At 54.9% G+C, this 14,788-nt stretch overlaps 1 protein-coding gene across 4 annotated transcripts in view; it reads right to left on the reverse strand.

The window, feature by feature from the left end:
- HS1BP3 (HCLS1 binding protein 3) overlaps window positions 1-14,788 on the reverse strand; it is a 45,872-nt gene that overhangs the window by 22,744 nt on the left and 8,340 nt on the right. For 2 of the 4 annotated variants that reach the window (XR_009694655.1, XM_061154874.1), the window contains exons 1-2: window positions 10,742-10,844; window positions 4,147-4,312 (exon numbers count right to left, since the gene is read on the reverse strand). Coding sequence is in view for 3 of the 4 variants with exons in the window: in XM_061154874.1 (XP_061010857.1) it covers window positions 4,147-4,312; window positions 10,742-10,773 (198 nt within the window). In the remaining variant the exon portion in view is untranslated. Of the gene's footprint in view, window positions 1-4,146; window positions 4,313-10,275; window positions 10,386-10,741; window positions 10,845-14,788 lie in introns of those variants that run through there. The other 2 variants (XM_061154875.1, XM_061154876.1) reach the window with 2 other exon arrangements.

The following is a 14,788-nucleotide window of genomic DNA, read 5'->3' on the forward strand; positions in this document are numbered from 1 at the left end:
GGCAAGCCGGGGCTCCTCCTGGCTGTTAGAAGGTGGTCCTCGGCCATCAGAGTCACCCGTGGTCACTTGGCTTCCTGCAGAGCTGGGGGATAACTGCTACCACCTCTCGGCCTCTCCCTGGAACTCCCGCTGCAGCTAAGGGCTCGTCCACTCATCAAGCTCTTGCTGTGTGTTTACTCCGCATGGGGACATCCAGCGTGGTCTCTGTCCCCGAGGCTCCAGGCTTCCATTTAAGGGAGCAGCTGTAGGACTGGGGATCGGCGCCGTCACTGTGGTCTGTGTAAGCCAATGCAGGCACTCAGAGAAGTCACCCTCTCCACGCCACACCCCACAGCCCAGGGTCCCCCCTTGTCCTGGACTCCTCTGTGCTCTCCCCACACGCTGGGCCTGTCCCCTCAACTCCTTGGGAGCATTAGGGATGAACACAGATATGCCCACCTCTGATCCCAGACCAGGGCTGTGCGCCCAGCACACACGGAAACGCTGCCGTGCCTGATGGGCTGTGGGGCGTCTGGATGCATTCAGACGAGGGACTCCCGGCAGCCCGGTCGCCCAGCTCTGTTGGAGCACACAGCCCAGGCTCTCGAGCATGGGCATCAGAGCCCCCAGGCTGGGAGAGTTCCAGATGCCAGCAGGTGGCTGGGGCACTGGGAGACTCAAGGAACCCCAGTGGGGAGTCATCTGAGACGGGGGACTGTGGCCTGCACTTGTCATCACAGAGCTCGACTCGGGAGCTTTGCTGAGAACAGCTTTCAAGGAAGGCTTTCCAGGAAAGGTAAGAGCATCCTTTCACAAAAGTGACACAGGCTCCAACTCCTGGTGGTCCCCCAAACCTGACTCTACCAGGTGGGGGGCGCAGAGTGCCCTCTGCAGACCTGGCTGCTCCATGTAGGCCAGGCCACCGGGCCCACCAGGACCTAGGTTCTGGGAGCCAGCTGTGGGTCTCCAGGGCGCTGGGGGTACCATGGACAGCCTGGGGTACCACCCCATCCTGGGCCCACACTCAACAGTGCTCCAAAGCAAGGGCTGCCACTCCTTTTGAGGAACAGAAAACAAAATGCTCATTCTTTTTTAAAGCTAAATCATGAAACTTCAAAGAAAGTTCAGGTTTGGGGATACACCCCCAGATCTCATAGGGTGTAAATGCGTGCTTGGCTCCCACAGGTGGTTCAAAATGTTTGAGAGGCAACTCCCTTCATGGACACCCCTGCACCCAGCTACCCACAGGGCAAAGGTATCAATGGTCAGGAGAAAGTGGCACGGGTGTGACCTTGGAGGGGTCAGAGGTGTCCCTACACACCCTGGCTGGGAAGGCCAGCCAGGACCCAGCGTTGTCAGCCGGGGCCTCTCACAGGCCCCCGAGTGACGCCTCTCTGTCTTGCCCAGGGACTTGGGTCTCAGATAGCTCTTCTTTGCTCCCATCTCTGAAAAACATGGGTGCGCTAAGCTCCACTGGGGTCAAACCAGATTTGACCCCACCCAGTGGAACAAAGCAGCTCCTACTTGCTATCACGCTGCACCTTGGTTCTCACCAAGAGTCTGTTTAAGAAGCAAATGAAAGAAATCACACTCTTCAGACACTTTCCAGGATGTGCTGAATGTCTCTTAATCAAAAAAACTGTGCCATAACTTCTTATCTCTTAGAATCTAGTATGTGAAGTGTTAGTCACTCAGTCGTGTCTGACTCTTTGCAGCCCCACGGACTATATAGCCTTCCAGGTTCCTCTGCCCATGGCATTTTCCAGGCAAGAATACTGGAGTAGGGTGTCATTTCCTCCTCCAGGGAATCTTCCCAACCCAGGGATCGAATCTGCATCTCTTGCATCTCCTGCATTGGCAGGAGGATTCTTTACCACTAGCAGCACCTTTTTGCGGAGGCAATCAGGTGTTCTCTTGGCTTCATGAACTTGTACACCCAATTCCTTTCCCCAGTTTGAGAGATGTTCTCCACTATCATTTCTTTAAATAAACTCTCTGCTCACTTCTCTCTCTCTCCTGCTTCTGGGACACTCAATATCCTAAGGTTGCCCTTCCTAAAAGATCTGGATAGTTCTTGTAGAATTTTCCCTCTGTTCTTTTGAATCTTAATTCCCTTTCCTCTTCTAACTGTATCATTTCTAGACTTTTATCTTTAAACTTGCTAATTCTCACTTCCATATGGGCTTCTCTACTTCTAATCCTTTCTAATGTATGTATTCTTCATCTCACTTACTGAGTCCTTCAGATTCAGAATTTCTGCTTGGTTCTTTTTTAGAGTTTCAATCTCTTTGGGAAAGTATATCTTCTGCTCATTAACTTCATTCCTGAGTTCTGAGTTTTCTTGTTGCTTGTTGAGCTTCTTCATGAAAGTTGTTTCGAATTCTCTATCAGGCTGCACTGTTCTGGGACTTTAAATTTGGTTTCTAGAGAATCATCATTTTCTTTTTGTGCCAGTGTTACTGTTCTTCTTCATGGTCCTCGATGAGTTCTTCCTCTGCTGGGACATTGAAGCATGTCTTTCTTCTTTAGATAAAGCTTTCTCATTTTTTAAAATTTGACTTCTAACAAGTCAAGTGAGAGTCTTTTCTTTTTTTCCAGCAGGGGGCGCCACAGCACAAGTTTTTGGGTTTTTGTTTTTCTGCGTTCCCAAAGCACTGCAGATGGTGACTGCAGCCATGAAATTAAAAGACTTGCTCCTCGAAAGAAAAGCTATGAGAAACACAGACAGCATATTAAAAAGCAGAGACATTACTTTGCTGACAAAGGTCCATCTGGCCAAAGCTATGGTTTTTCCAGTAGTCATGTATGAATGTGAGAGCTGAACCATAAGGAAGCCTGAGCGCCGAAGAACTGATGCTTCTGAACCATAGTGTTGGAGACTCTTGAGAGTCCCTTGGACTGCAAGGAGATCCAACCAGTCCATCCTAAAGGAAATCAGTCCTGAAAATTCACTGGAAGGACTGATGCTGAAGCTGAAGCTCCAATACTTTGGCCACCTGATAACGAAGAACTGACTCACTGGAAAAGACCCTGATGCTGGCAAAGCTTGAGGGCAGGAGAAGGGGACGACAGAGGATGAGATGATTGGATGGCATCACCGACTCAATGGACATGAGTTTGGGTAAGCTCCGGGAGTTGGTGATGGACAGGGAGGCCTGGCGTGCTGCGGTCCATGGAGTCACAAAGAATCTGCTGAGTGACTGAACTGAACTGCATTGCCTCTAGTTATACTAGAAGGCTGGCACCTTCCAGCCCTCCAATGCCCCTGCTGGAGGTGTGGCCTGGTGCCCCGACGTCACCACTTGTGCCTCGATGGCTGCTGATGCCTTGCTGCCATCACTGCCCAGGACACGGGGGTGACGGGCCCTTCCGCTGTGTCACAGGCTCGGCCTCCCATGGGAGCAGGTGGGGCTGAGGCCACCTGCACTTATGCTGTGTCCGGGGTTGTCAGGTTTAGGGATGCCCCCACTGTGGTTGGGGGGTAGGGAGGCGAGAGCTGTGGGCCAGCCCCGCACCTGGAGGGAAGAAGGGGTGGCAGGCCCTGCTGCCCAGTCCCTGTGGCTGCAGGCGGCTGATGAGGCCAGGAGGCTGGAGGTGTGTGCGCCGCCTCCCTGATGCCACTGGGTCCCGGGGGCTGTGGGCTTGGCCCCAGGGCTGGGGGTCCATGACTGCGCACACCACCTCTGCTATTCCCCCAGCTCCGCCTCCTCTGTGTGTTCCGATCGGCCCACCTCTAGATGGACAGATGTGCGGGACTGCGGTGGGTGTTTTACTGGCTGTAGATTGAAGGGGAGAGACCAAGGGAGTGTCGCATCCGCCCTAATGCTGACGGCTCCACCTGATCTTCACACCACAGCTCAGCCCTGTCCTCCCTCTGAACCCTTCCCCTAGGATGGCTTAGGTGCCCCCTCTCGACACCCCCACAGCCCCTGCACCCCTCCTCTTGGGCTCCTGTCTCTTCACAGGTCTGTCTCCCCAGAGACTGTCAGCATCTGATTCACTGGTGTCCTTACTGCCAACGCACTCTGGCATCCTCCGATTGAGGGTTGGCTAGAGCATTGCTCACGCCCTGCTGCTACCTGCACCCTGGTGGGAGGCGTGTTTGTCTCCTGGGACCCCTGGACCCTGGGCGCCCTGGGGAGCACCCTGCCAGAGCCCCCAGCTCACCAAGAACTGGACGACGTCCTCGGGCCTGTGCTTGGCCGACTTGAACGCAGCCAGCCGGGTGACAACCAGAATCTGGTACTCCACGTGCCCCGACATCATCTTGCCCCGCACCTCCTGGTGCTGCGGCACGCTCAGGTCCAGGCCTGTGTGGACATTCTGAACTCGCCTGCCAGAGGGAGAGAAGGCAGAGGAAGGTCAGGTTCAAGTCCGCAGGCTTCTCGAGCGAGATGCTGCTAAGGCCTCAGGGATCCCGTGGGCCTGGGTGCAAGGCCACTCTGCTGGGCAAGTCCTCAGGGGTCCAACTCCAGGCTACCCGCCCCCCCACAAGCCAGCCCCTCCTGAAGCCTGGCTTCCCAGGTCAGGGCCCTGCCTGTGGGTCCCTCAAGAACAAAGGCCTGTTCCCAGCAGGAAAACAGGTGACAGCAGAGAAGACGGGGCCCCTGGAAACAGCAGATTCTTTGCTCTGATGGTAAAGAATCTGCCTGCAATGCAGGAGACTTGAGTTCGATCTCTGGATTGGGAAGATGCCCCAGAGAAGGAATTGGCAACCCACTCCAGTATTCCTGCCTTTGAAATCCCATGGACAGAGGAGTCTGGCGGGCATTCGTCCATGGGTTTGCAAAGACTCAGACACGACTGAATGACTAACGCAGGCTTTGAGTGGATACTTGGCAAAACGTTACAGCTCTTTTAGAGAATTTTTAAATGCTACACAAATGCAATGAATCGCACATTGAGCAAAGAAGTTATGAAATGTTTTCCCTGAGGTGAGAAAAAAGGCTAAATGTATTCCTCATTCTGGGTGAGGGTATCATGGAGACCTGTGCATGGTTTAAACATAAACCATGTTTAAACCTGGTTTAAACATAAACCACACAAACACCTATGACAGGACACACTGGACACAGTGTTATCAGGGTCCAGACCCACCCTCTGCAGGGCAGGACTTTCAGAAGACAAGAAAGGGGAGGGCCTGAAGGGTTGGGCTGCCAGGGCGGCAGCTGGGACATGGCCGTTCCCCGTCCCGGAACTCTGCCCCAATCCGACACGTGACACCCTGCCCCCTGCACTCCTTCCACACAGGTCCCCACCCTCTTTCCACACCGGGCAAGTGACACCATACCACGATGCCATCTGTCACCAGCTGGGAGGACAACCCACCATACAGTCACCTACTACCAAATGTAGCAACCTCTACACCCACAGACATTTTCACAGGGTGGAAGGCAGGGGTCCCCAACCCTGGACCACAGATGGTTACTGGTCCAGGTTAGGAACCTGCCCGTACAACAGGAGGTGAGCAGCCTGCAAGGGAGGGAAGCTTCAACCGTATTTACAGCCGCTCCCCGTGGCTCGCATTCAGCCTGAGCTCTGCCTTCTATCGATCGGGGGGCAGCACAATAAATGCAAAAAATGTAATAAATGTAATGACCGAATCAGCCCCAAACCATCCCCACCCATCCCCACCCCGAATCCCTGGAAAAACTGTCTTCCACAAAACCGGTCCCTGGTGCCAAAAAGACTGGGAACTGCTGGTATAGTGAAAGAAAGTGAAAGCACGCATCACTGAGAAAGGCCCGGGTGAACCTCCCTTCAGGTGGGTGTTAAGTTCAGCATTCACGTGCCACTTGGAAAAGCAAACGATCAGCCTCCTTTCCTTTGGCCAATAACCAGACGAGCGTCCTGGCCTTCCCACCCGGCGCTAAGACCCTCCGCTCCTGGCGCTGTGACAGTGTGGCGGGCACAGGAGAGCAGAGGGGACTAAAGGCTAGAGTACCCCCGTGGGCTCTGCCGTGGGGACCTCACCTGTCAAAGGTGCTCCCGCGGCCCTACGGAGGGACACCGCCGCTGAGACCCGCTTCAGGTCTGGGAGTGTTCTGATCGCTCAGGCATGTCCGACTCTTTGCGACCCCATGGGCTATACAGTCCATGGAATTCTCCAGGCCAGAATACTGGAATGGGTAGCCCTTCCCTTCTCCAGGGGATCTTCCCAACCCAGGGATTGAACCAGGGTCTCCCACATTGCAGGCAGATTCTTTACCAGCTGAGCTATCAGGGAAGCCCAAAGTCAGGAAGTATGTTAGTTGCTCAGTTGTGTCCGACTTTTTGCAACCCCACGGGCTGCAGCCTGCCAGGTTCCTCTGTTTATGGGATTCTCCAGGCAAGAATACTGGAGTAGATTGCCATTTCCTTTTCCAGAGGATCTTCCCGACCCAGGGATTGAACCCTGTTCTCCTGCATTGCAGGCAGATTTTTACCGCTTGAGCTACAGGGAAGCAAACGCAAAAAGGGACTCACCAGTACTCGGGCTCAGCGGGTCAGAGGTGGAGCCAGGGTTCACTGCAGGCTGCCCCCTGCCTCCCTGCTGACCCGCATCTCCTAACAGCCCTGCTTACTGCTCCGTCTCGGAACACCACACCAGACAGTTTCTCGGGGCTTCCATCCGTGACCCGCTCCCCCCACCCCCACATTTCCACTGTACCCCTCGTCCTGTCGTGCCGCCCCAGTTGAGAGGCCCTGCCCCACGGCTGGGATCACAGACTCAGGTCCCCTGCCCATTCCCCTAAACCCACCAGTTCTCCATGTCCTGGGCACCAGAGTCTGGCAGTGGCAGGCCACTGGGCTAAACACGCAGACATGCCGACTAAAGCGTTAATGGCTCAGTCGTGTCCAACTCCTTATGGACTGTAGCCCACTAGGCTCCTCTGTCCATGGGATTCTCCAGGCAGGAATACTGGAGGGGGTTGCCACTCCCTTCTCCAGGGGATCTTCCTGACCCCGGGAACAAACCCCAAGTCTCCTGCATTGCAGTTAGACGTGTTGACTGGTCCCACTTGAAATTCCTGGCCACAACCGGCAAGCTGCGGTGCTGAGCTGGGCAACCCTAGCTTGGTCTCAATCTAGGGGGTTCTCCAAGTGTGGTCCTCGCCGCATGAGCCCCACCTGGGAGCTAGTGAGAAAGGCAGATCCAGGCTCTGCTAAATCAATCCTCACGTTAACAAGCCCCCCAGGGGACTCTCATGCCCATGAGCCTAATCCACTCTGTCTCCCACTCTCCTCGGGCCCCCAGGGAAACTTTTTTTGTGAAGGGCCAGATAGTAAATATCTTCGGTTTTGCAGGCCATAGGGTCTCCATTACAACCAGACCCAACTCAGCCACTGTAGATCGAAAGCAGCCACAGATGGTACATAAACTGATTTAAAAAGTGAGTGGGGGGTAGGCTTTGGCCCATGGGTGTAGTCTGCCCACCTATACCCCAGACCAAACTTCCCAAACTGTGATGTGCCTTCCCAGTTCCCCCAGTGATCCTGTCAACACACAGAGGCTGATCCAGCAAGGCCTGAGAGTCTGCATGTCTAACCAGCCACCAGATGACACAGGTACTGCTCCCAGGACCCTCCCCTGCCCCCGCCACACTGAGTCCAAGTCGCCTAAATCCGCGAAGCCCCAGGACCTGCTCTCTCCCCACAACCCTGCTTCCTGTGTACTGTAAAAAGAGAAGCGGTGGGAGAACTTCCAAGCATATCCCTTCGCACCCACACCTGGTCTGCGTCTGCCTCCCCTGTTGTTGGGGACAAACTGGCTGGCTTCTACTGGCTTCAACCCCTCACCTACTCAAGGACGTCAAGTCTTCTGTCTTCTCTGTGCCATCAATGTCCCCTCCTTACTGGATCACTCCCACTTTTCGGACAAACTGAAGCTGTCCTTCCACCCAATCTCCCCCTCGAGCTACTGCTCCATTTCTGCTCCCCCTTCCAGCAAAACTTCTCAAGAGAATGGTGTTTCGGGTTCCTCTCCTCTCTGACCTTGAAGTTTTACTAACCAGTCTTTTGTTCTCATCATGCAAATGAAACAGCCCATGCCCAGGTCACTAGTGACCTCCGTGTTCAGTTCAGTTCAGCCGCTCAGTGTCCAACTCTTTGTGACCCCATGGACTGCAGCATGCCAGGCTTCCTTGTCCATCACCAACTCCCGGAGCTTACTCAAACTCATATCCATTAAGTCGGTGATGCCATCCAACCATCTCATCCTCTGTCGTCCCCTTCTCATCCCGCCTTCAATCTTTCCCAGCATCAGGGTCTTTTCCAATGAGTCAGTTCTTCATATCAGGTGGCCAAAGTATTGGAGTTTCAGCTTCGCATCAGTCCTTCCAATGAATATTCAGGACTGATCTGCTTTAGGATGGACTGGTTGGATCTCTTTGATGTCCCAAAGGCTAATTCTCCCTCACTTCTTACTCCAGAGGTATCTGATGGCCCCTCTCTGCTCCTCAAGGCTCTGGGACCCCTGCTCTCTCTCTCCCTCAGTTCTCCAATCTCCCTGGCCACTCCTACTCAGCTTCCCTGGATGGTCCCCAATCCTGCCCCAAGTGCCCACCTTAGACCTTTTCTCTCACTCACCTTCCCCAGGGATCTCAAACATGTCCAAGGTTTTAAATCCCATTTATGAGCCAGTGGTCCCTCATTCCTCTCTGATCTGATCTCTCTGATCCTCTCAAAGCCACACTCCTCCCAGCTGCCTGCCCGACGTCTCCACTTGGCTGTCAGAAAGCTTCTTAACGAATATGTCCAGACTAAGGGTGATTCTCACCTTCCTAAACCTGCTCCATCCATAGTCTCCGGGGCTGGTCCATTGCAATGTCCCTCTTTTAGGAACTCAAGACAAGTCTTGTAGTCAATCTTGACTCCTCTTTCTTGCTCTCATGGCCCACATCTAATCATCAGCAGCCCCTGAAAGCTCAATCTTCAAAATATAGCTAGAACCCAAACATTTCTAAGCCCCTCTGCCCGCATCAGCTCTCACACGGATGACTGCCAAGAGTCTCCTGAATGGTCTCCTCGCTGCACCCTGCTCACCTCCCTTCCGCTCAGCACAGCAGCCAAAGGACCTTTCTGGAGTCCAAAGCAGGTCCCACCATGCCCAGAGCCTCACCCCAGCCGGGGGAGCCTGTCCTGACTGTCCCCTGCCTCCAAGCCCCCAGATGTGGTAAAACTCTGCACCACATCACCCACCTCTCTGCTGGCTCACTGCACTGCAGTCACACTGGCCTCCGGGCTGGTGTGCAAACATCTCTTGCCCCAGGACATTGGCTCCTGCTGTCCCCTCTGCCTGGTACCCTCTTTCTTAAGATTTCTCTTTCGCTTGTCAGGAATCTACCCAGCTGCCACTCTCTATCAGAAAGACACTCCTGGACCACACCATATAAAACAGCATTCATTCCTCCTAGCATCCCACTTCCCTACCACTTTATTTTCCTTTATATCATTTATCATCCCTGGCACACCATACATTTATCTATTATCCATCTGCCCCACAAGAGCTCATGAGAGAGACTGTGTGTGGTTCGCTACAGTATCCTAGAACCGCTCACCTGGCCCTCACCACCAGCACCTGCATTTGTTAAGAGGCCCTGTTCAGGTGGGGCAGAGAAGGAAGCCCCCTCACCCCCTTCCCAGGCTCCCAGCTCCAAGGTCACACCTCCACTGGTCTGCCACTGGCCCTGCTCACACCTGCCAACCTCAAACCTATCCGCAGAAAAGGAAACTGAGGCTCAGCAAGAGAAGGTGATTCAAGTGGCACTAGAGAAACCTCTTCTGCCAGCGAGGACACAACCAGCCACCACGGAGAGGAGACCAAGCAGGTGATGACATCAGAACCTTAAAGAATCATACTTTTCCAGACCTGAAGTCACAAGGATGTTCAAATTACAGCCGGAAAAATTTTACATTCATTTATGTAAGAGATTGATGTCTTAGCCTAAGATTTTGTGTAGGGGGAACAAGGGTAGAGTGTGTGAAAACACTTAAAGTGAGTCACTTGACAAATGTGAGAAAGGGGGAGACGGTAAAACCACGCCCACCCCAGCCTTCAGCATCCCTCTTGTACTGAATCCCCCAGGCCTGGGTCAGGGTGGGTTCACCCTGACCCAGGGGTCCTCTGCCTCCAGGGACCCTCTGGAGGCCTCTGCAGTAACTGCACTTTTCCTGGGCTACCTGTTTGAGCAGCTGCCACCTGTCCCCTCCCCTTCCCCTGGAGGACCTGGCCTCATGCACCCCCACCTCGCAAAAGCCGGTTACACCCGGCCCCGTGTTCCCATGGCAACCTGAAGCCACCCCCCCACCCCCTACCCTGCTCAGCATCGGTCCTCGGCGGTTTCCTCTGATGGGCCGAGCCTGGTCTGATTCACCGGGCCCCGGGCCTGGCACACAGTCAGCGCTGCCAGGATGCCTAAGTAGATCTTGGAAAAGAAAGGAAGGCAAGTCAGCGGGAAAGGGGTGAGGAGAACCCCTTCTCTGACCACCGCGCAGGATCGGCCGATCCAGGCCTTCCACTAGGTCTTGTATGTGTTCGTTACCCTCTAGGGACCACAGTTTCCCCATCTGCAAAACCGGGGAGGGGGGCGGGCGGCCTCTCCCGCAGGGCCGGGGAGCGGCCGAGCCCAGGTCCACGGCCAGCGGCGCTAGGGACGCCGGGCGCCAGGCGGGATCCTCGGGACCCGCCGCCTCCTCCGCCCGGGACACCTAGGGCCGCGGCTCCCGGGCCCTCCCGACTCCACACGGCCCGAGATGCGGCCGGGGCGCGGGTCTGGCTCACCTGGAGGTGACGAGCACCGCCGGGGACTGCATGACGGCGAGGGGCTCCGGGCGGGGCGTGCGATCACGGGACCGCGGGCGCCGGCGTCGCCGCGTCCCCGCCCCGAGCCCCGCGCCCCGCGCCCCGCGCCCAGCCCGCCCCGGCTCGGGCTCGGGCTCGCGCTCCGGCCTGGCCCGCCGCCTAGTGGCCGCGGCGCTCGGCCGGAGGCGGCCGTGCTTTTCCAGGCCCTTCTGGAATTCTGGGCGGAGATTCAGGGCTGAGGACCGTGCGCGGGCTCGGCGCTTCTGGAGGCCCCGGCCGCGCCGAGCGCGCCCCCGTCCTGCGCCCGAGTGGCCCGAGGCATCCCGAGGCGCGCGCGTCCTGGCTTGTGTCTGATGTCCCGGCGTTGTTAGTGACAGCGCCCCGTTCACTTTTAGGAGTGCCCCAAGCGTCCCGCTTCCGGACGATCAATCATTCGGTTCTGCTTCCTTGGGGGGCGTTTTGGGGAGACAACCCAACCGTGCACAGGGTCCCAAGAATGCTCTGAGAGATGTTTCCGGCGTCAAACGAGGTCAGAGAACCCATCAAACAAGATAAAACCGAGACCTCCGTGCGGGATGATCTAAAGAAACAGCAGTCGGACAGCCCCCGCCCCCGAGGCCTTCCAGGGGCTTTCCTTAAAGAGGCCAACAGGCCCTTCCCAGCAAAAGCTCCTGAGAACTAGGTTTCTTCCACCTCACCAAAGAAATGTTCTGAAGCTTGTTAAAATTGTAAGGAAGACTTTATTCAAGACTGTTGCAACAGGAGTCAAGACTTTCCCGATGGGGAGAGAGTTCAGTCTCAGCCCTGAATACACCAAGGACAGTGGGACTGAAGCCAGGGGGCAGGGGGAGGTCAGTGATGGAGGCACAGGTAGCCAAGGGTGAGGATCCTTGCTGAACCCTAGCCTGAAGGCAGGCTAAGGGCTTAGACATCAACGGGTGGGAGGTGAGGAACTTGATCAGATACCAAGGGTGATCAGGTATCAAAGGGAGAGAGCCTTTCTCAACTGACTTAGCAGGATTCTTGCTGAGACTGGGCTGGGCAGGCCAGAGACAGGGCAGGCAGCAAGGCCAAAGGCCCAGTTGAGAGGAGGGCTCAGAGGAGCCTAAAGTTTGGTCACAAAGAGGGTCTCTGTCTCCCAAAGTGTCCCTCTCAGAGAGCTGCTAACCACCTCCCTGCCCCCCGCCCACTCTCCAGGCACCATCTCCTCCTTTCCTCCCTTCCTAATGACACCCCCTTCCCCATACTGCTCCCTGCCCTCCGGCTCTAAGAGGTGGGGCTTCTGCTGGACTGCACTCTCCCAAAATGCCAGCCTCCTGCCCCTCCTGCACCACCCTGGAACTCTAATTACCAGTGTTCCAGCTCTTTGCAACCACCTGTAAAACACTTAGCTCAGGGCCTGGCTCACAGTGACTTCGAATCCTGTAAGTGTTTGTGTTGCTAAGTTGCTTCAGTCGGGTCGGACTCTTTGTGACCCTATGGGCTGTAGCCCACCAGGCTCCTCTGTCCATGGGATTTTCCAGGCAAGAATACTGGAATGGGTTGCCATTTTCTACTCCAGGGGATCTTCACGACCCAGGGATCGAACCCAGGTCTCTTACGTCTCCTGCATTGGTAGGCGGGTTCTTTCCACTAGTGCCACCTGGGAAGCCTGTGTTGCTCTAATGTTCAGCAACTAAAATGACAGGTCTCTCTGCTTCTGCTACTAGTCAGAGTTCCTCACAAAGCCACTCTCCTATCTCCTCATGACCTTTTCATTCATTCATTCATTCAGTCGACAGCTATCTACTGGACTGGGCCTCGGTTTGGGGCCCTGTGGAGGCCCCTGAGCTATTCGTGACAAGGACACCATGGCCTAGGGCTCCCACAGTGCGCCCGTGGACTTGCTGTCTCCAGCTTCCCCTTTCCTGTCCTCTCTTCAAGGTTCTGGCTCCTTCCTACTGTCTGCTCACTCCCCTTTGTCCACAGAAGGTCTTCAGGGAGCTGCAGCTTGGTGGGCGATGGGGTCTGTGTCCTGCCTCCAGTGGCCACCTTTGGGTCCACGGCTGGAGACCCTGACAGGTGAGGTCACAAAGCTGTTGGAGCTGAGATAGGCTGAGCCTGCAGAGAAGGCAGCCCAGGAGGGTGCAGAGAAACATGCACGTTCCAGGGCAAGCACAGGTGGGAGCTGCAAAGAAGGGGACCCCGCACCCCCACCAGAGCTAGTGGCATGCCAGTCACCCGGGCCTTGCAGGCAGACTCGCCTCACCCCTGGCCCCAGGGTTCTGGAGCGCGCAGTGAGGGGGTCTTGGCACCCGGCCCCTGCGGAGAATCCCGCTCGTTCCCCATGAAAGAGTGAGCCCATCCGGAGAGCAATCCCATTTTCTGCCTCTGTGGGTCCCACACGCCCCTCTGTGGCTCCAGCGGATAATTGCATACAATGCATGGAATGTGGAATCTAAATCTGATATTTTCTGCTTCCTGCCTGACTCAAGGAGCCCTTTCCATGGCTGAAGCTGCAGTAACGCAAACCACATTGCAGGGAACCTGAAGTCCCCCTTCCCACTGCCCTGGGAGGAACGCTCCAGGCCTCAGTCATCCCCTGCCCCAGGGAAGTCGCTGGACCTCAGGGCCAGTGGGGTAAGTTAGAGGCACCACAGCCCACAAGGAGTCTTATCTGAGCTTTGGTCAACCTTGCCCTGGTTTCTGGTTGGGTGGGACTTCTGGGGATCTGCTGATTTGTCTCTGTTCTTTGTAGTGATGCTTTAGCGCTCTGGGGCAGGGGCTGGGTACCCCAAGTCGAGCAAGGCCACCACCTCATCTGTCCCTCAGCAAATGCTCCTGGGCACAGCTCTGGGGCTGGGACTTTATATCAGGCCCAGAGGATGCAGAAGACACAGGCCTCCCTGGCAGGGCTCACCCCCCACTCAGGGACCCTTGGAGATGCCAACGCAAGTGCACGCCCACAGAGCGCAGAGAAGGGTGCATAGCCAACTCATCCAGGGGTTGGGACATACAGGAGTCCTTCCAAGAGGAGGCGGTGCCAGACTCAGGACATGAAAAAGTAGGTTTTGTCTCTTTGAGCCTTGGTTTTTTCATTGGTGAAATGAGCATGATGGAAATCTTTAATCCATAGCACTGCTGTTACTTAAATGAGCACACTTGTGACTGATATGAGAAGAAATGTATGGCAGACACCAAAAAGCCATTCACAGCCCCTTCTTGTTTGCCTCTTAATACCATAGTGGTTGCAGTGCATGAGATTGCAAAGAGTCAGACACAACTGAACAACTACCAGAGAGGCTAGACAGATACAGCATTCACGCTGCTAAGGAGCTGCAATTAGAAGATGCTTGTGACATGATTCTGGCCATATACATGCAAGTTCCCGCAGAGGGTTTACCTTGCTCGGAGAAAGCTCTCTGTACATTTCCGGTGCTGAGTCAAAGAATTTCCTGCCTTAAAGTGTTGCATCTGTCTGGAACTTCCCTGATGGTCCAGTAGCTAAGACTCCACGCTCCCAATGCAAGGGACCCGGGGTTCCATCCCTGATCAGGGATCTAGATCTCACATACCACAACTAAGACCTGGTGCAGCCAAGTTAAATAAATAAACATATGTATTTTTTAAAAACTGTTGCTGCTGTCACAGTGCTCTTGGGAAATTTCCCTGAATTTGCATTCCCACCGAGGGTATATATTAGAATGCCTACTTGTATCTCCTTTCACCAAGAGGAGATTCACATTTTACGTTTTTCAGTTTTACTAACCTGAGAAGTAAATAAAAATGGTATTGTTTTAATTTGCAATGATTTGCTGGTGACTGGGGATTTTGATGTTGTCACCCTATATTTTTCTAAGTCTTTGTGTTCCCAGCCATCAGGATAAGCACTTTGACTAGAGCTCTCCAACTCTTTATTCAAGTCAGAAAAAAATGCCTGGGAGGACAGGACCCAGCTGGGGCTCTACCCTAAATTAAGGTATTATTCAGAGGTGGATCAGCTACCTAGGAAAGTGGGGAACACACACAAAGGGGCTGCCATGGCCT

The sequence above is a fragment of the Dama dama genome, chromosome 11, assembly GCF_033118175.1.
Source record: "Dama dama isolate Ldn47 chromosome 11, ASM3311817v1, whole genome shotgun sequence".
NCBI lineage: Eukaryota > Metazoa > Chordata > Mammalia > Artiodactyla > Cervidae > Dama > Dama dama.